A 20,928-nucleotide genomic window follows, 5' to 3' on the forward strand; every position below is an offset into this window, starting at 1 on the left:
GCTTTTTAAAACCTGCAATTTTCTTTTTTCGAACTTTCAGAAAAGTTGGGCCTTCTCTGGTGGCTCAGTGGTAAAGAATCCACCTGCCAATGCAGGAGACCTGGGTTCTATCCCTGGGTGGGAAAGATCCCCTGGAGAAGGAAATGGCAATCCACTCCAGTATTCTTGCCCGGGAAATCCCATGGACAGAGGAGCCTGGTGGGTCAGAGTCCATGGGGTCACAAAAGAATCAAATGACTTAGTGACTAAACAACAATAGAAAAGTTGCAAGAAAAACAGAACTCCTGTATTCCCCACTGGCCTGGATTCAATGTAACATTTTGCAGGACTTCCCTGGTGGTCCAATGGTTAAGAGTTTGCCTTGCAATGCAAGGGCTGGGGGTTCAATCCCTGACTGGGGAACTAAGATGCCACTATGCCACAAAGCAACTAACACCGTGCACAGCTGGAGAGTCTGTGCACTGCAATGAAAGATCCCGCGTGATCACGCAACAAAGATGCTGAGTGCCCCGACTCAGCCAAATGAGCATCTTTCAAAAACTTAACATTAGCTGGACAGAAAACAACAAAATTCTGTAAAGAAAATATTCCTCAATCAAAAAAAAAAAAAAAAACCATTGTATAAGCCACTCTTACGGGGGATGGCCAGCTCTCATGTCTGGAAGATGTACTATCTGCTGCCTGTTTAACAAACCCCGCCTGCTTGAATTATAAAAGCAACATTTTACCAGTACTCTTTCACACTCTCCCCTGCACACACATACCCCTCATTCTCCTTATTAATACTGAACACTTAGAAGCTATAGATACCGTGCCTCTTTACCTCTATAGTTTAGTAAGTTATCTTCCAAGGACAAGGGTACTTCATAACCACTGTAATCATACTAAGGAAATTTAACATCAATAAAGTAGAGTCCATACTAAAATTTTGCAAATTGTTCTGGTGATATCCCATTATTTCTTTCCTCCTTATCCAGGGATGCTCCTAACCCGGACTTTGCCTTGCTTCAGTTGTCAGACAGAAGCTGCGTTTGTAATAAGTGACCCGAGGGGAGACTGAAGCAGAGGGCCTGAGCACCAAGGCCACGCAGAACTCTCAGCCAGGCACCACTTTCAGTTCTGGCCGACTGTGCCCACATTGAGGGGCGTGGTTAGCTCAGCACTCCCTCCGTGTCCGTCTTCCTGTCTGCACTCCCAGAAAGAAGGGCTCGGCTGCCCCTCACTCAGTCCGGGGAGGCACTTCCTAAGGCAGTGCTGAAGCAGCCGACTCGCTAGTCTTCGTGTTGGTCCTGGAATCAGCGCTGTGCTTACCACAGAGGAAGACAGCAACATGACAATGAACTCAGTCCAGAAAGGACTCTGTCACGTGATGGTCTGTCCTCTTGACTGACTCAAATCAGTTCACGTCTCTCACAGACAGCAATTCTTAGCAATTCCTAGTATCCAAGTTATATAGATAAAGCAGACCATAGTGCCTTGTACTATTCACTCTCTCAGAAATGGGGGACACTCAACAATCACTGTCAGATAATGATCCTACATGTATCTCCTTTCTTAAGACAATGATAGTTGACTCCATGATATGATTCACTAGGCTTCACAAATGTTAATAAACTCACTCCAACTAATTAAAAACCCGTGATTTTAGTTCATTTGTGACATGCCCGTATCTTAGAAATAACTATTTCACTTTATTTTAAATTATGTGCAGCTGATAACCACGTTACCATACAACCGGTACAATGCAGTTTAATATTCTCATGACTGCAACATTCATAAACTTATCAACACTACCTTCTGCCATTTTCTCCCCACTTACTTGGCTTTAATTTCCAAAGTACAACCCTGCATAATAATAAAGAGAAATATACTTATTTAAAAAAAATAGCTTAGAATGTAAACATAATTACTACTGAATACTTACTAAATTACAAAAATCTATTCACTAAGAGATGCATTTTCATGATGCTAATTCAATGATAAGGCCAATAAACTATTTTGTCCTGGGCCTACACACCAAAAAAATTTTAAATAACATCTTTAAAGCTTTAAGCCTGCTAATGAATGCAATAATCACAGCTGACAATGGAAGTATTGGTGCACAAGACTTATTTTTAATTTGGGTATGCATATATAAAAGTACTTAATAAATTTTATTTAGAAAAATGCTTCCATGAATGCATTTATGAGTTTTTAACTCTGACTTCATATTATTCACCATATGGAAGAAAATGCTCACACAAGTTGCCTTAATACCACAGCTCAATACCCACATTATCTTGCAACTGTTAGTCCTTTTTTTAGTCTATTTTTTATGTTTCAATTGGGGTGCAGTTGATTTACAATGCTGTGTTCATTTCAGGTGTACAGCACAGTGATTCAATTATACACATTTTTTTTTCAGATTCTTTTCTTATATAGGTTATTACAAAATATTGAGTATAGTTCCCTGTGCCATACAGTAGGTCTCTGTTGGTTTTCTATTTTTTTATACAGCAGTATGTATATGTTAATCCCAACCTCCTAATTTATCCCTCCCCATCTCTGCAATTATTAATCCCAATACTCCGGAAGTACCATCTTGGGATCAACTCCTTTACTCCACAGGATCTGTAACTTGTTCAGGGAATGGAGCTCCAACCAGGAGCCCCTGGGAAGCAGGGTGGGGGACATATGTAGGATCAGAGGTATTCCAATGGAGACCTGTAATTAGCGCCCTTGTTCTCCTACAACTTCAAAATGTCAAATAGTTTTCTTATTATGGAGTCAGGTTTATTTATAGGCCCGACACCATGACACTCACAAAACTAACCAAATAAAAGTTATACTTGATACCGGGAGGATAACAAGAAGTAGTTTTAAGCTGCCTGAAGGGCAAGACAAAGAATGCTGTGGGAGCTGCAGGCAGTTTCAGGGACAGAGGTAATGTTGCTATAAAGAGAAACCAACCTCTGACGTCCCGCGAGCCGGGAGTCCAGGACTGTGATGAGAAGCCAGCTAGCACCTGAAACACACAGCTCGCTCCTCGGTGGCCAGAAAACACGTTCAGCCTGTGAGGACGTTCGCCGAGCCCATCACCTTCTTTTTCTCCTCTTTCTTGAAGTACCACCGAGGAAAAAACACAAATCTCAAGTGCACGAGTTCCGCTGTCAAGGAGGCTGGGGCGAGTGCCCTCCTGCTCCTTCCAAACATGACGGCCGCCCCTGCCAACCACACCCCAGGGAGCACTCTCCCAAATTTTAACATCACTTTCACAGATTTTTTTAAATGAGAGTTTCTGAAGTTTAAAAACAATGTTTAGGGAAAGGTTATCATGGTGTGGTACTGAACCACATATTTGGCGGGATTCAGACATCCTAGAACCATTTCTCTGTGCCCGTGGAGGCTTTGTGGGTGCCACCTCAGTGAACCCAGAAACTTCAGAGGCCAGCAAGCCTGCCTTCTGGTAGGAAAAAAAAAAAGAGACACTTGCCAGCCATGGAGGGACTGAAGCAAACCACGCTGGGGGAGATGACCCGTGGGAGATGACCTTGTCTGCTACCAGACAAGCAGTCAACACAGCCTCCAAGCCAAACCCCTGCATGGGACTGGGGTTGGAGTTTCCCAGGCCAATCCATGTCGTTTATGATTGCTTCCAGCTTTTGTTATTACTTTGGCAGGAGTTCTGGACCTTTTACTTACTCAGTATTCACTAACTGGGCACCTGCTCGGTGCCAGGCCAAGGGAGTGGGGTGGGTGAAGGCAGAGATGCCTGGAGTTTCACGTTCTAAGAGGCTTGAAAGCTCAGGGTGCTAGAGGAACAGTGGGGAGGTTCCCGATCCGAGCCAGGGAAGCTGGGGTAGGTGGCAGGACCGGCTCATAGAGGTTCCGAGGGAAAGTCTGCAGGATGAAGGGGAACTGGCCAGGTGGAAGCTGTGGCAGTCTGGAAACTGCACACCATGTGTGCAAAGGCCAGGAGAGGAGGCACATGCACATTTTAGGAACCCACAGAAACAGATGTATTAGTAGGAGTGTCTGAGGGAGGAATAACTGAAATCCTAGAGAAATCTGAAAGAGGAGAGTAGGTTCTTCAAAAATCCAGGGTGTCACACAGAGGGGAATTAGGACACAATTAGAGGTGGTAAGAAGGTCAGCATCAGTGGAATCAGGCAGAGATGTGGACTGTAAACCCTGCTTAGCCACTTACCAGCTATGTGAACATAAAGAGATCACCCTGCCCGAGATCCAGATTCCTTACCTGCAGAAAGGGGGAAATTCTGTTTTCCTAGGTTGTTTTAAGCACTGAAGGTATATGGATGCAAACTAACCGCTACTAGCAGGGCCTGATGAATGGTACTTATTACTACTCCCATCATGAGACTGACTGTTTCAGACCCCAAGGGTTCAGTAGTCAGAAGATGAAAACAAACAAACAAACAAACAAAATGGAAGAGTGTTTGAACACTCAGAGCTGCACAAATATGGCAGGGACAGCCTTGTAAGGGAGTGAGCTCCCCAGTGCTAGAGGTAATCAAGCAGAGAAGGTGGATAAGGCCTTTGGTAAGCTGCAGAGGGCAGGCCAGCACTGGAAGGGGTAGGAGAGGTGAACTTCCTCCACCTTCCAGGACCAATCGTCTATGACTTCTGTTTCAACAGTGCCAAAACCCACTCAAAGTAGCGCTGGTCAAAGCTGGATTTCTCATGGGAAATAATTCTAAATGGATACCTCAATCTTGGCCAGAAAAAAACCAAAATGGCCCATCAAACTATGAAACAGGACAAAATAGTATGAACAGACAAAAAGCAGGATGTAAAGCTAAAAATATAAACGATGAAATCAATCTTATACTGAGCAGTTTCTACCTAAAATTAAGCTACCCATCTCTCTTCATTCTCCCTCTGAATAGTTCCACTGGGCCCCAAACAGGCTGGAAAACAGGATGGAATAAATTTACTCTACAGGGACATGAATCAAGTTGCATAAACTTTACAAAAATACTGTGCTAATATTTGCCCTTGGGGCACAGACACGCCCATTTGGGTGTCAGTCCATGATATTTCTATCTTAGGCTACAGCCCCCACCCCTTTACAGCCAGAAGCAGCAGAAGCCTTCAGAAAAGAAAACAGCTAAAGTCACTTTGAAAGGTTTGAGATGTGCTAATCACAGCGCATCCCAGCCAAGAAGCTGGAATCTCACAACTGGACCATCCCGCCAGCTCTGTTCTTGCCAAGGAGTCTGAGGCCAGCAGGAGCCTGCCCAGAGAAACGCAGTCCTTGCCACCAGCAGCCTGCGCCATAATTTTATCTCAAGGAAACATGAAAAAAATACCCTCCAACTCCCATCCCGCCACCAAAGTAACAGTTGCTCAGTCGTATCCAACTCTTTGCAACCCCATGGACTGCAACCTGCCAGGCTCCTCTGTCCATGGAATTCTCCAGGCAAGAACACTGGAGTAGGTTGCCATTTCCTTCTCCAGGGGATCTTCCTGACACAGGGATCGAACCCAGGTCTCCTGCATTGTAGGCAGATTCTTAACCAAAGCACCACCCTCTTTGTCACTTATCAGCCAAGTGACCTGGAAAGTTAGTGCTTCATTTCTTTTCACCTCGGTTTCCAATTTCAAGCCTTCTAAAGCCCCTCTCAGCTTTAAAATCCTCTGCCTGTAAGGTTTTCATCGGAGGAGCCATCTCGGGTTATATTAGCTAGCTACAGTAACTCTGCTGGCGGCCAGCAGGTCTAAAAACCAAGATAAAAATCTATCTTCATATAGCCCATTTTGATTTTCAGGGCTTTGACTTGGTGAGATGAGGGGGCCAGAAAACTAATTAAAAGAAACCACAAAAGAAACTCTAAAAAAAAAAAAGACTTATAAAGGCACGCTAAAATGCTCATCAGAATAGTATTTAGGAATAATAAAATGAAAATAATACATCTTGTTGCTGCTGTAGTTGCATTTATTTGTACTAAGACCTTCCACATGCTGGGAATACAGACATATGATCCATTCTTTGATTTCCAGGAGTCCTCAAGCCACTTGACCAGGGACACTGCTGTCTGCCCCCCGCCACCCCCACCCCTGTGGCAGGGCCAGCTGGAGGTTTGAAGGAATGCACCAGACTAGAGTTCCAATCTCTATTCTGCCACGCCCAGGCTGATGGAACCTTGGATGAATTCACTGTCAAAAGTCTGTTTCCGCATCTCTAAGTAATGCTGAGGAGCAGTGATCTCGCATCTAACCCTGTGCAGACAGCTCCAGCTACTCTGAGCACTGAGCCTTTACAACGGCCCTCTCTGCCCCTCTCCTTCTTTGTCCCCGGGCTGTTCCCACTGCCAGGCTTCCTACTCTGAGGAGCAACCAAGGGCCCTACAGGGCTTCGGGGTTTTCCAAATACGTGTACACCCGTTCCTCCTGATTCCCCTCTATCTGATGGGACCCAGCTGTCCGCATTTTACAGACGGTAGAGGAGACACTGGGAGAACTCTGCCCAAGTCGCACAGTCAGCCACCAAATGGCACGAGGGCCCCAGCTTGGTGCAGGGCACCGCATACCTCCCCACTGAGTTCCCTGGCCTGTGCGCTCAGAGGAAGGTGAATTACAGGTGCTTTGCTGCAGGGAAAAGGCCCCACCTCATCATGACTGTTTCGGCAACTGACGGACTACAGGTATGTTCTCACCCTTCCAGATCGTCTTCATTGGCACTCCCCCAGCTCGCATGTTGGTAAACTTCCTCTTAGGGAGGAAATGATCCAGAAAAACCCCCTTTTCCCTCTAATTAATTCTGCAACATCAGAAACCTGAGTAAGGCCTGGGTATTTATTACCATCGTTCCTCTGTTCTAAAATGACAACAGGTGTTTCAGAAGAGCTCTTTAAAAGGGACAGTACATCCAAAGTACCCTTTGATTGCAAGAATTGTAATTTTAGAGAAGTGAAAAGTGTGGAACAGGAATCTTTCAGAATTGTGGAGATGTAGCAAGGGACTTCGCCTCACTTTTATAAAGGGCGTGGGCTGGAGCGAGTGCCCAGAACGTCTAAAGGCCCTTCCAGCTCCATAGCCAGCCACCCTGAGCTAATTATTAACAGCGGGAGAGCAGGGTGGGCCACCTCATTTCCTGAGGCCAGGCCCTGGGTTTGGCCTGGGCCTCTCCTACCCCGTGACTAACAGCTCTCCTTCCAGGGAGATCCTGAGAGTGTCTGGCCAATCCCTTTCCACAGCACCTGCTTCCAAGGATCTCGGAACTGGGAAGACTCAAGCCTGGGCACACTGCAGCCCCCAGGAGCCTGGGTTTCTCAGTGAACTTGAGCTCAACCAGATCCCTGCCAACTCACCTTTGGGGCACACATGCTGGCTCCAAGCCATTGGCTCTCATCAGGACAGACACCAGGTGTGGGGGATGGGGGTGGCAGAGTGGAGCCTGAGTGTGGCAGGGGCCTGGGTCTCCAGGAGGATTCAGGACAGCCTCACAGCACCCATACCTTGACATTTTTTTCATCTGGCTACTTACTGGAGGTACTTGGGCAGCACAGAACCTACCTACCTCCACGCCTGTGAAAAAAACAAGTTGACTCTGACCACTGGAAGGAGAGTGCCGCTCCAACGCACTCGTGTCAAATAACACCAACATGTTTTTGTCCATGTGTGCTGTCCGTTTGGGGAGGGTTTTTTTTAAGTTGTACTTTCACATCTATAGAACCATACAGCCTACTCTTTCCCATCATCGCATGGTGAAACATGTGTCCAGGTATTTCAAACACTTCACTGGCAATTTTGTTACGGTTTTATAGTATTCTATCAAGTGGAACCGTAACCATGGCTGGGTGCTCAGATGACTTCTAATTAGGAGGGCTCAGACTTCCAAGGGCTTCCCTGGTGGCTCAGACAGTAAAGAATCCACCTGCAATGTGGGAGACCTGGGTTGGATCCCTGGGTTGCGAAGATCCCCTGGAACAGGGCATGGCAACCCACTCCAGTATTCTTGCCTGGATAATCCTCATGGACAGAGGAGCCTGGTGGGCTACAGTCTGTGGGGTCGCAAAGAGATGGACACAAGAGTGACTAAGCACAGCACAACACAGCAGACTTCCAAACGAAACCACAGTAAACCAGGGAGGGAAGAAAGAGCAGGTAACCAAACATCAAGAATTGGGGCCCAGGTAAGCCCTGCCTTAGGGGGAAAAAACAATCCAACCACCAACGACTTATGGCCACAAGGTGACGGGAAAAGGCTAGGCTACTATCTGACCAAAAAAAAAAAAAAAAAAGGCAAAAAACAGATAAGCAGGTAATTAATGCTAATTGGAACAAAACCACCAGATGTTCTGTTGTTCACCAGGTAGAACAGAATTTAAAGGGGATGGGAAGCAATCTCCTGACCACCTCCCATGACCCACCAGAGAATATACCTCTCATCTCATCCAGCTCCCGTATCAGAAGCGGGACCCAGGTTAAAGACAGCAAGGACCATGCCTGAGGTCACCTGGCACAGAGCAGAACCCAGACCCAGTGGCTCCTGATGAAGTCACACTCCCCCCAGACATCACACCACCTGCTCTGGTGTGTGTTTAAACGAACATGTGCCATGTCAACCATTTTTAAATGCACAATTCAGATACATTAATTACATTCACAACATCGTGCAACCAACTCCACGATTTATTTCCCAAACTTTTCTATCCCTGCAAACAGAAACTCTGTACCCATGAAGCAATAACTCCGGCTCCCTCCCACAACCTCTGGCAACCAGCTACTTTCTATGAATTTGCCTATTCTAGATATTTCATATAAGTGGAATCATGCAATATTTATCCCTGTGTGACTGGCTTATTTCACTTAGCCTAATGTGTAAAGTTCATCCATGCTGTGGCATGTGTAAGAACTCCATTCCTGTTCCAGGCTGAATAATATTCCATGATATGGAGAGACCACATTTTGTTTATCCACTCACTGTTGACACTTGGGCTTGTTCCACCATGTGGCTATCATATTGTAAACAGTGCTGCAATGACATCTCTCTGTCAGTATCTGCTTTGGGGTATACACTTAGGAGCGGGTCATGCCTTGCTGGGTCATGCAGGAATTCCACGCTTGGCCTTTTGAAGGGCCACTAAGCTGTTTTCTACAGAGGTCGCACCATTTAACATTCCTACTGGCAATATAAGAGGGTTCCAATTTCTTCACCTCCTTAACAGTACTTTTGATAACAGCCATCCTAGCAGATGTCAAGTGATATTTCACAGTGGTTTTAATTTATATTTCCCTAATGACTAATGATGGTAAGCATCTTTTCATTGTGCTTACTGGCTATTTGCAGATCTTCAGAGAAATGTCTCTTTGAGTCCTCTGCCTACTTTTAAATTGGGTTATCTTAAGTTGGATTAGTTATAGGAGTTCTTTATATATTCTTACACAAAATCTTTATCAGATATGATTTGCAAATATTTTCTCCCATTCTGCAGGCTGTCTTTTCACTTTTTTGATTATGTCTTTTAGGCACAAAAGTAATTTCAATCAAGTCCAAATTACTTTCCTTCTGTTGCTTGTGTTTTTGGTGTCATATTCAAGTTTAACTTCAAGGTCATGAAGATTTATCCCTGTTTTTCTCTAAGAGTTCCAAGTCTTTAGCTCTTATATTTAGGGCATTAATCCATTTTGAGTCAATTTTTGTATATGTCACGAGGTAGGAGGCAAATGGCACCCCACTCCAGTACTCTTGCCTGGAAAATCCCATGGACGGAAGAGCCTGGTAGGCTGCAGTCCATGGGGTCGCTAAGAGTCGGACACAACTAGGTGACTTCACTTTCACTTTTCACTTTCATGCATTGGAGAGGGAAATGGCAACCCACTCCAGTGTTCTTGCCTGGAGAATCCCAGGGACGGGGGAGTTTGGTGGGCTGCTGTCTATGGGGTTGCACAGAGTCGGACACGACTGAAGTGACTTAGCAGCAGCAGCAGCAGGAAGCACCCTGATCTTTTTAACCAGGAACCCTCCCTACCATAATCCTCTGGCAGAAGACTGCTACACTAGACTGTGAACTTCATGAAGATCTTTTAAAAACCATGCTCCAGCACCTGGTACCCAGCAGGTGCTCAAGAATTAACTGTAGGATAAATGGACAGTTAGTGGATAAACCATGGGGGGGGTGTCCCCTCCCCACCAGCTGCTTCTCATCACTACTGTCAGACACCCACAGCTGGCTGGAAGCCTCTGGTCTATAACAAAGTAACCTGATAGGCTAACCATATTAAGAACTAAATATGCACCAACAACTGCACTTCATACACTCCTGTTACTTCAACTGGCTTCCCAGGTGCTCAGTGGTAAAGAATCCGCCTGCAATGCAAGAGATGAGGGTTTGATCCTTGGGTCAGGAAGATCCCCTGGAGAAGGAAATGGCAACCCACTCCATTATTCTTGCCTGGGAAATCCCACGGACAGAGAAGCCTGCCAGGCTGCAGTCCATGGGGTCTCTGAAGAGTCGGACAGGACTTAGCAACTAAACAACAACAACATTAGCTCAACCAAAACAAGCCAAGATCTAACCAGCACATTTAACTAAGGACAGGGCAGAGGGTCCCAGCCCTAGAAAGCTCAACATGTCCTTATCAGTCTCCTAGTTCAAGTCCTTCATTGCACAGAGGAGGAAATCAAAGGGCCAATGGAGCCAGTGACTTCCCTAAGTCTGGGCTTTCACTCCCAGGGCTTCCACACCAAACACAGGCCTGAGCGATCACCCACTGGAGCACACAGCGAGGCACCAGGTTAGCCTCCACCGCTTCAGATGGTGGGAGTGGTCCTCTGACTCCAAAACCTGCCGATGGAAGAGTGAGCTCTGGGTCCTAGAGCTCATTCTGCAGAACCGGGGTGCCGGGGGGAGCCCTCCCTGTCCACCTCCTCCAGCCACACTGCCCCCTTCCCTGTACCCCAATTTTCCAAGCTTGTTCCCACTGCAGGTGTTTGCAGCTGCTGTTCCGCCTGCTTGGAACTCTTCTCCCTCCAACATCCTCCACCTGGCTCCATCCCTCACTCGAAGTGTCTGATCCGTGAGGCCTTCCCAGTCTCCCTTCTTCCTTGCTCACCCCTAGACATATTAAATACGTTCACGGCTTGCTTCCTCCCAATAGTCCATGCCTCCCACTAGAATGGAAGTTCCTTAAAGGCAGAGGCTTTACTGTTACCGGCTGTGCCCTTAGCACCTGGAGCCGTTCCAAGCAAGCCTGAGGTGCCCCGTAGCACCTGCAGATGACATGGACAAAAGGAAAAAATGGGGAGCATCACACTCCCCATCACACACACCCGGAGCTACTTCCGGGTCCTGAGAGTTCTGGAGGGGAGGGCGGGCGGCTCCAGACTCACAGGTGGGTGCTGCCTGGACCGTGCGGCCAGAGGCCCTCGGGCCGTGCTGGGCTCCTGGGCCTGTGATGGCACAGGCAGGGCGGGGACACCATGTACCATCAAACTTCCCACCTGTCCCAGCCAAACCCAGGATGCCAGCAGCTGCTGCTGTGCTCACCTGGCCACAGAGAATAGTCTCTTCTCACAGGCGCTTAACAAATGCTTATGAAACACACACACACACCCCCACCCCCAGTGAATGGCTAATGTGCACAAGGCTGACACGTGCACTCCTAGCAGGCTCGCATCAGCACTCCTAACAGCACATCACTCCAACAACGCTGGGAGGGGCTTGGACCTGGTAAGTCCATTTCGAGGGCCCTACTGTCAGGATATACCGAGACATGGAAGTTTTATTTGCAAAGATCTTCCTCGCAGAGACGTAACATTGAAAATGACAAACAAAAAGCTGATTTCCAAATTCAGAGGGCCAGTTAAGGAAATCAAAACAGCCACGGGATGTCCATGAAGACTTCATAATGACATGGAAAATATTAGAAGTGAAAAAAAATAAATAAAGCTGTTTATAAAACTATACCTACAGTGTGAACACAGCTGTAACATCATTGTATAAAGTATAAAGGAACGCACAGGACGTGAAAATCGTTAGCTTGTCCATTCTTTCAACCTTTCTGTATTGCCTAAGTTTTCTATGAGTAAAAATGAGTTCAGAAATCAAACTGATAGCACTTAAAACGCTATTGAGCTGACTCATTTGAAAAGACCCTGATGCTGGGAAAGATTGAGGGCGGGAGAAGGAGATGACAGAGGATGAGATGGTTGGATGGCATCACCGACTCAATGGATATGACTCTGGGTAAACTATAGGAGTTGGTGATGGACAGTGAGGCCTGGTGTGCTGCAGTTCATGGGGTTGCAAAGAGTCGGACACTGAGCGATTGAACTGAACTGAACTTAAAACGCTATCACCTGAGGCCTCACTGGTGCCCAGGGTGTGTAACTGCTTAAACCTCCACCCCGTGACACTCGGCCACCTCCTCGCCCCTTTCTGCCTTCGCCTGACCCTGCTTCTCCCTGGTGCTCCCGCCGGCCCCCAGCCCCTGGCACCGGCAGCCCTCCCCAGCACACCACAGCTCTGGCCCTGCTTCACCCCTTCCTCTGCTCCCCCAGGCGGGGCTGTCCCCGCCTGACACTCCCCTGGCCCCCGACCCAGGTCGACTCCTCGGCCTCCCAGCTGTGTGACTGTGGGCAAGTTGCTGAACCTCTCTGAGACTCCAATTCCTCCTCAGCAAAATGAGGTGAACCCAACTCACAGGGCACCTGAGGTTCAGGCGTTAGATGGCCCCCCCCCACCTCAGGGGGCCCTTTCTTCCCTGGCGAGAGGTTCAACATGTTACGGCGGTGTGTCTCTAGCCCCCTACCACAGGACAGGCCCCCACCTGCCGGCTTCACTCAGCCTTGAGAAGCACTGCTTATGGCACACCGGTGGTCGGGGAGAAATTTCTCAATTCTCGATCTGCAGAAATCTTGCCCTCTCATGCAGGAAGCAGAAGAGCAGGTCTGCTTCTGGGATCCCGGACCAAACAGCTGTTTCTTGGCTGAAATTCCCATCCTCACCGTTGAAGCCTCCAGTGCTCCAGAAAACTCAAGAGCCCAACTCTCACAGCTGATGCCCAAACCCACGCCCCCGGCGCTCATCCTTCCTGTGTCCCCGTCTCAGCTGCCGAAGCAGTCCCTGCATTTTCAGCTGAGGTCCTGCTGGCTCCTGATGCCACCTTCTCCCATCCACACCAACGCTTGATCTCCCAGGCCCCCCCACACAGGGCTTGGTTCTCCTGTTCTTTGGATCACGGAGCTTTGTTCTTCCTGCGGGAACACTCTGCGCTCGGCCCCTGATGACCCTGCAGTTTAATGAGGCCCGCCTGCAGCCTGGCTCCACGGCAGGTGCTGGGGCTCAGAGACAAGGAAGAGGCTGTCTCAGGGCCCTGCTCTCGGGGAACTCAGAGGCTAGTAAGAGAGAGAGAGATGCGTGAATAATCCAATAATCTCCTGCCAGGGTGGGAAGTATGTCTGTGAAGACACCTGTGAACCACTGGCTGTGGGGGCGGGGGGCAGGCGAGCCTTGTCTAGGGCGTGACCATGGCTCAGCTTGGGACCAAAGCAAAGAGCTTTTAGAGGGATTCTAATGGCAAAACTGACCTTGAAGGATGGAGTATCAAACAGCAAAATCAAATCACTCAACAGTTCCCTCAAAGTCTGCAGGGACCCCCGCTGCCTGTTGTCCAGCACTCACAACCTGACTACCATCTCATCCTCCAGACCCCAGGGCGCACTTGCTCCACAAGGCTGGGTAGAAATCCGCACAGCTGCGCTTGTTCTGCGTCTTCCACATCCTCTTGTCCTCACCAGGCCACCTTGCATCACACTGCTGAGCAGTGCCACTCACAGCGTGGTGTCTGGACTGGCGGCATCAGTATTACCCATGTGCCGTTCAGTTCAGTTCAGTTCAGTGGCTCAGTCGTGTCTGACTCTTTGCGACCCCATGAACTGCAGCATGCCAGGGCTCCCTGTCCATCACTAACTCCCGGAGTTCATCCAAACCCACGTCCATTGAGTCGGCGATGCCATCCATCCATCTCATCCTCTGTCGTCCCCTTCTCCTCCTGCCCTCAATCTTTCCCAGCATCAGGGTCTTTTCAAATGAGTCAGCTCTTTGCATCAGGTAGCCAAAGTACTGGAGTTTCAGCTTCAGCATCAGTCCTTCCAATGAACACCCAGGACTGATCTCCTTTAGGATGAACTGGTTGGATCTCCTTGCAGTCCAAGGGACTCTCAAGAGTCTTCTCCAGCACCACAGTTCAAAAGCATCAATTCTTCAGCATTCAGCTTTCTTTACGGTCCAACTCTCACATCCATACATGACCAAGTGCCATTAGGAAGACACAACCTCACGACCGACCCACTGCAGGAGGAGATCGTATGCGCATTAAAGCCTGAGCAGCCCGCTCTCCGCTCATTCCGTGCCCCCAGGCCGCCGGCCTCCTCCTCTCCACTCTGAGGCCAGCTGCCACCTGTCAGTGCCTTCAGTGTCCACACGGAGGACGGACGCCCCCCTGCAGTGCATCCACTCCACAGCGGGACCGCTCCAGCCCCATCCTGCCCCGGGCAGCACGCAGGGACCACAGCCCCCTCCATCCGACACCTGGCCCCACCCAGGGTCGACTGTCACCCTGCGGTCCTCCTGTCAAGCTCACTGAGAGGGACAGATGGCAGGCAGTGACTGAGCAGCAATGCTCCCTGAGAAATGAACGCGTGCCACTGAGAGGAGCCCTGGTCATCACGGAGTCTTCACTCAACCCTGTCATACCCTGGGGCACTTGTCATTCCCACCACGGAGATCAGGAAACTGAGACCTTGGGAGGCTTGCTGGGGTCCTGGAGTTAGTGAGACGGGGTTCCGGAGACAGCCCCAGTTCACGCTCTGCAATGAGATACGAGCGCAGCCTAGCAGGAGACTGGGGAGGAGGAGGGATGCCTGCATTTTATCTGGGAACAGTTACTTGGCTGGACCTAGAAACCAGGGGCAGAGTCACGGAACAAGTGGGAGAGGCAGGCAGGGGCCAGATCACGGAGACCTTCAAAGACGGACTCAACTGCTGCAGCTTTTGGGGCTCAGGAGCAGTGATACTTCTGGAGCAGGCTGAACCTAAACTGCTGCACCTTCCCTGACATTCACTGTCTCCTCCTCCACGAAGCTGATCCCTCCCCTCTCAGGCTTCTCCAACTCTCCAGAAGTGGCCAATACAGTCGACTCCCCCGGGTTTGCTGGGCTCCATTGCCCGCCCTGCCCTCCCCTCTCCAGGAGGCCTACGTACCCCTCAACAAGGCCCAGCTGCCAGGAACCCTTTCCCTCCCCTCCTAGGTCAGGGCTCCCTTCCAAACCCAGTCGGCCCACATCGACTCACCAGTTTCCACCATCATCTCCAAGAGGACGGGCGGAGACTTGCCTCCGTCCCCTGCGGCCCACAGCCTGAGGACACCAGCTCGGCCCTGGGAATGGAACTGAAAAAAGAGACCCTCTCTGTGCTGGTGAGGCTTAGGAGGGTGAGCCTGACCCTGAGTGTGCAGCCCCTTCAGTGGGGGAACAATCTCATTTGCCCATACACTCAGGCACCTGATTCACTGCAAATTCTCAAGAGACAGAAATCTTAAGTTTTTGAAAATGTCTTTTAGCAACAAACAACCACTGCAACAAGGAATCCGCCTTATGATCAAAACAATTTAAGATTAACTTTGTATAAAACAGAAAACCTTAAAATTACAACACAAGAGTTTTTAAATTCCGCCACCATTTATAGGCTGAAAATTGTGAAACACAGATCTCCTCTGGAGTCCAGCTGCTCCCTGTGTGGTCTCTGGGCCACAGTCTCAACACCACCTGGGGGGGGGTCCTGTTAAGAGACGCAGCAGGCAGGGGCCCACCCCTGACCCCTCGAATCAGAATCAGCACATCAGCACTAAAGCTTGGGATGCCCTGGCTGAGAGCACAGGGTCTGCAGGGCTTAGGGGAGAGAGAGACCAGGAAAAGCAAGGTCTATGGAGCCAGGTGACAGGGGCCCTGCAGAGAAGAGGTGATCTTGGTGTTTCTGCAGGGAACACTGGCAGCAACGGGAAGCAGGTACAGATGCGAGGGGCCCACTGGGGAGAGCAGCGAAGCGGAGGGCAGATGGGGGAAGCGTGTGAACCCTCCCAGTTTTGCTGGGCAGCGGTCCGGGGGTGGGGAGGGTTGCAAGGGGGGAGGGGCAGGCTGCAGGAGGGGCTGAGGTGGGCTGAGGGGTGGGATTTGTGCAGTGCAGCTGTACGGGGCGGGAGATGTTGAGATTGCTAAGCCAGCAAACATGTCACTCAGAGAGAGAACATTTTTAAGGAGGAAGGTGGAGAGCTCTGCTTTGGACATGCACGTGCAGAGGAGGACCCTGGGGACACTCGGGGCATGGGGGGTGGGTGAGGGGAATGCTCAGATGTGATACACACAGAGATGACCGGCCTGGAGCAGACCCTGATGATGCGACCCAGGAAGGCATGCAGGACGGTTAAGAGCAGAGGGAAAACAGATGGCTGAGGATGAGCCAGGATGGGCAGGGAGGCAGGAGCGGGGGTTGCATCACAGAAGCCCCGGCATGAGGGCATCAACACAGAGAACAAGTGGAATGACCAAATGCCACTGATCCTGACAAGTGAGTGACCCCGGGCCACCAGGGCAAGGGTAGTGCGACTCAAGGGTCAGGTGGGGCGGCCTCGGGACACTGGGCTGGCAGTTGCAGGCTGCAGATAAAGCTGAGACTTCTAGATGAATAAATGTCTAAACATCTCACCTGGGGTGGCAAGACCCCTTTCATCAAGACTGTGTCCTCTGGTACACCGTGTTCACAGCAGCATTACTTGCGATAGCCAGAAACGATGAAAGCGACCCAGGCGGCCACTGACAGATGAGTAACGAAATGTGGTATGTACATTCAATGAAGTATTAGTCAGCCTTAAAAAGGAAGGAAATTTTGACACGTGACATGGATAAACCAGGAGGACATTATGCTGAGTGAAACAAGCCAGTAACACAAGGGCAAGTACTGACACGATAACAACATGATTCCACTTATATGAGGTACCCAGAGTCGACAAGACATAGAGACAGAAAGCAGAAGGCTGGCTGCCAGGGCTGGTGGTGGGGAGGACGGGGAGTTAGTATTTAACGGCTAAGAGTTTCAGCTGTGCAAGATAACGAGAGTTCCGTGGCTACCTGGTGGTGAAGGTGGCACAAAACCGTGCTTGATGCTGCTGAACTGTACGGACACTTAAAAAATATGTCTTTCTTTCAGCAGAGGTATAGGAAACCTGAACCCTTGGAACTGAACAGTATGTCTGTGTCAAGAGAGGTGAGAGCGGATCTTTCCCAGTGACTCTAGACTATTCCTCCAGGAGGCCTCCCAGTGAAAGGAGAGGAGTGATGGGGCAGCAACCTAACGCTGAGGCCAGGCTGGGAGAAGGCTCTTTTCCCCTCAGGTGATAGGATGACAGTCTTCATCTGGAAGTGGAGAGGTGAGCCTGAGCCAGAGACACTCATTTTCTAAGAAAGAGAAAGAAAGAAAGAGGGAGCAGGGACGTGGGGTCACCTAGAGAGGGGAGGGACTCACAGAGGAGCTTGTTAAGAGATGCAAATTCTGAGGCCTCACATGAGTCTGATTCAGACCCACTGATTCAGAATCTCTGAAGGTGGGGCCCAGCAGCCTGGGTTTTAAAAGATGACTGTGATATCCTCAAGTCTGGGGAACACTAGTAAAGAAAACAAAAATTCAGTGAAGGGTTTATATCATCTTTACATAAAAATGAAAGAAAAAAAAAAAAAGATCAGCCTAGCAACTTCTCCATAAAAAGAGGAAGAAATGAGTAACTGCTTTGATGCCAACACAGCTTATTTCTACAGTTAGAGAAATGGCACAGGAGGTTAATAAAACGATAGAAATACACAGTCTACTTCAGACTTCCTTAGATGAGACCTAGAAAACACACCCAGGGTCTGGGGGCTGGAACCTATATGATGTGGGTACCGCTCCCTGCTTCCCCCTCTGTAAAGAGAGGGAGCTGGAAAAGGTTCTTCTGAGGTCCCTTCGAGTTCAGACACTGTATGACCCTTTGTCCTACAAAAGGTGACCTCAAACTCAACACTTTTACACAGCCTGGCGGGGGGTGAGGGAGACATTTTTAACCAGTAAACATAATATCACAGTTAACTAGAACATTTTCCAAGATACTAGTGGTAGTATCTTGCATTCCAATAACTAGAAACTCTTTCACTAACTGGCTTTTCCATTAAAGCCTCCAACACCTTCAGTTATAGAAACATGATACCGTACTGCACCATGTTCTTGAAGTCCACGAGACCAGGATCCCCCAGGAAATCTCTCTATACCTTCACATTTTCACCCTATAATACAGGTATACCTCAGAGATACTGCGGGTTCCATTCTAGAACACCACAAAAAAAGCGAATACTGCAATAAAGCAAATCACACACATTTTTTGGCGTCCCAGTGAATATAAAAGTTACGTTTACCCTACACTGCAGTCTATTATGTATAAGAGCATTATATCCGAAAAAAACAATACATGCACTTTGATTAAAAATACTTTGCTAAAATATGCTAACCATCATTTGAGCCTTCGGTGACTCACAATCTTTTGCTGGTGGAGTGTCTGAAATATTTCAAGAGCTACCAAAAGTGACAGAGAGACCCAAAGTGAGCAAATGTTATTGGAAAAATGAGACCAAAAGACTTGTCTGATGCAAGGTTGCCACAAACCTTCAATCTGTAATCAAAAAAAAAAAAAAAGCAATGTCTGCAAAGCACAGTACAATGAGGTATGCCTACACTTTTTAATCCAGGCAAGCAGGGTTTGTGTTTGTTGCCAGGCAGAAAAAGAGTTAACGAACTGGACTCATCAGACCCCAGAGCCTGCCCCCTGTGATGAGTGTCTGGGCACTCAGTACCGCAGGTCTAGGCTTCCTGATAAACGGCCCCCTAATGGCCTTGTTACCAGAATCCCTCGATGCTGGTGTCCTGCCTGGTCTGTCTGCATCCAAGTCCTTGTCTGCGCCTTCTTGTCATTCAACGCCCATCCTCTTGTGCCTGGGTCCCCAACGCCAGCTGCTTCTGTGCCTCTGCCAAAGACCAGCAACTCGGTTCTAATCTCAGAACTAGGGCTGGAAGAGGGACTTGGGTGCCTGCACAGGCAAGACAGGGGAAGTGTGAGCCCTGTGGGTGCTGGGAGGGGAGTGGGGTGGGGGGCGGCGGGCAGGAAAGACAGGGGAAGTGTGAACCCTGTGCGTGCTGCGGGGAGCAGAGAAAAGGCCCAGGGCAACTCTGGTCTCCAGCCCCACTTCACTTACACATCTTGGCTCGTCAAATCCATTAGGCCTGGGTCAGGAGGAGGCACAGCTGGCTTGTCTTTCCCCCTGTGCACCCACCACAGACCCCGTGCCCCCTCCTCCTGGTTTTGGAAGTGATGCTCCCACTCTCTCACAGTCCCTGTGGCAGGAAGCAGCAGGTGAGGGGAGGGCTCACACAAGGTTCACGTAGCAGGAGAAAGGCTGGGAGGGGCATGCCAGCAGGAGAGACCACAGAGGTGACCAAAGCCATGAACACACGACTCGGCAAGTGATGCCAGGGCAATGAGTTTTGCTTTGTCCAGGCAGAAAATTCTTAGCGCTAGACAGTTTCCTAGGCTGATCCCCTGGCACTGATCTCCCATTCAAAGTCGTATGTGGGCAGAGTGACCACACAGCCTGATATGTGCAGGACAGCCCTAGTTGAGGCTACTCGATTATATGCAATTAACTGCCCCCCCACCCCGCTGTTTATTCTCAAAATGTTCTGGTTTGGATCAAAATTCTAGTCACCTTATTCTTGGGCCCCTAGGCCTATGAAGTCAGAGCTGCAGTTGGCGAAGGCACTTAAGTGTCTGGAGGGACAGTCAAGCTGAGTCCTGCCCCTCATCAAATATTCCCCTTCCCTCTCTAGCATCCCCGCCAAGCCATCACCTGGCATCGGCTTGTATTCCTGCAGAGACAGCAGAGGCCCCTCTCATTTGGGGAGAAAGCTGTGTTATTGAAACAAAGATAGGATGGATGAATGAACAAAGATGATGTGGCATATATACACAATGCAATATTACTCAGCCATAAAAAATGAAATCTTGCTGTGTGTGACAACATGGATGGATCTAGAGGCTATTTTGCTAAGTGAGGTAGGCTAGACAGAGAAAGACAAATACTGTATGACTTCACTTACATGTGAAATCTAAAAACACGAAAGAGCAAATGAAACAAAACAGAAACAGATTCATAGACAGAGGGGACGAAACAGTGGTGGCAGGAGGGGAGAGAGTGAGGGAGTTGTGCAAAGTAGGTGAAGGAGATTAAGAAGTACAAACTTCTAGTTATAAAATAAATAAGCCATGGGGAATGTAAGATACAGTTTAAGGCATAAACACCATCCTACTGTAATAACTCTGCAGGAGGACAGATGGTTTCTAGACTTCTCCTGGTGATCATTTTATAACGCAGGCCAATGTCAAATCACTATGTTGTTCACCTGAAACTGACATAATATTGTGTGTCAACTACACTTCAATTAAAAAATAAATGCATGAAAGTCAGAGTAGCAAGATTCAAACCGATACGCAGCATGACAGCGACTAAACAACATCCTTCAGCAAGGAAAGGCGTGGGAGTGGGGCAAACTAGACAACCTGCTGACTTCTTTCCTCCCACTCCTCCCATCTTCATTCACCAAATGTTAGCGGACTGCATGTGCTGCTTCAGTGGCAGAGAAGACACAAGCGCGGGCTCAGGCTCAAACTGAGGCGCATCCCACCAGAGAACTGGCCTGTATTCTCCAAACATGCCAAGGTCACAGGGGACAAAGAAAGCCTGAGGAGCTGCTTTAATCGAAACAAGAGACATGGCAACGACATGCAACACCTGAGCTGGGCTTCTCTTTGCTACAAAGGCCACTCTCGAGACAACGGGCCAAGGAT

The 20,928-nt window shown here is 48.9% G+C and overlaps 1 protein-coding gene across 4 annotated transcripts in view; it reads right to left on the reverse strand.

Moving 5' to 3' along the window:
- PTPN3 (protein tyrosine phosphatase non-receptor type 3) overlaps positions 1-20,928 on the reverse strand; it is a 158,902-nt gene that overhangs the window by 91,577 nt on the left and 46,397 nt on the right. The window contains exons 1-2 of one of the 4 annotated variants that reach the window (XM_088838258.1): positions 16,710-18,278; positions 15,300-15,396 (exon numbers count right to left, since the gene is read on the reverse strand). The exons of 2 other annotated variants lie outside the window; for them this stretch is intronic. In XM_088838258.1, coding sequence (XP_088694384.1) covers positions 15,300-15,396; positions 16,710-16,733 — 121 coding nt within the window. In that variant the 5' untranslated portion in view covers positions 16,734-18,278. Of the gene's footprint in view, positions 1-15,299; positions 15,397-16,709; positions 18,279-20,928 lie in introns of those variants that run through there. One more of the 4 variants, XM_088838260.1, reaches the window with a different exon arrangement.

This window comes from Moschus berezovskii, chromosome 7 (assembly GCF_049115385.1).
Source record: "Moschus berezovskii isolate FMDL1 chromosome 7, NW_MosBer_1.0, whole genome shotgun sequence".
NCBI classification, from domain to species: Eukaryota; Metazoa; Chordata; class Mammalia; order Artiodactyla; family Moschidae; genus Moschus; species Moschus berezovskii.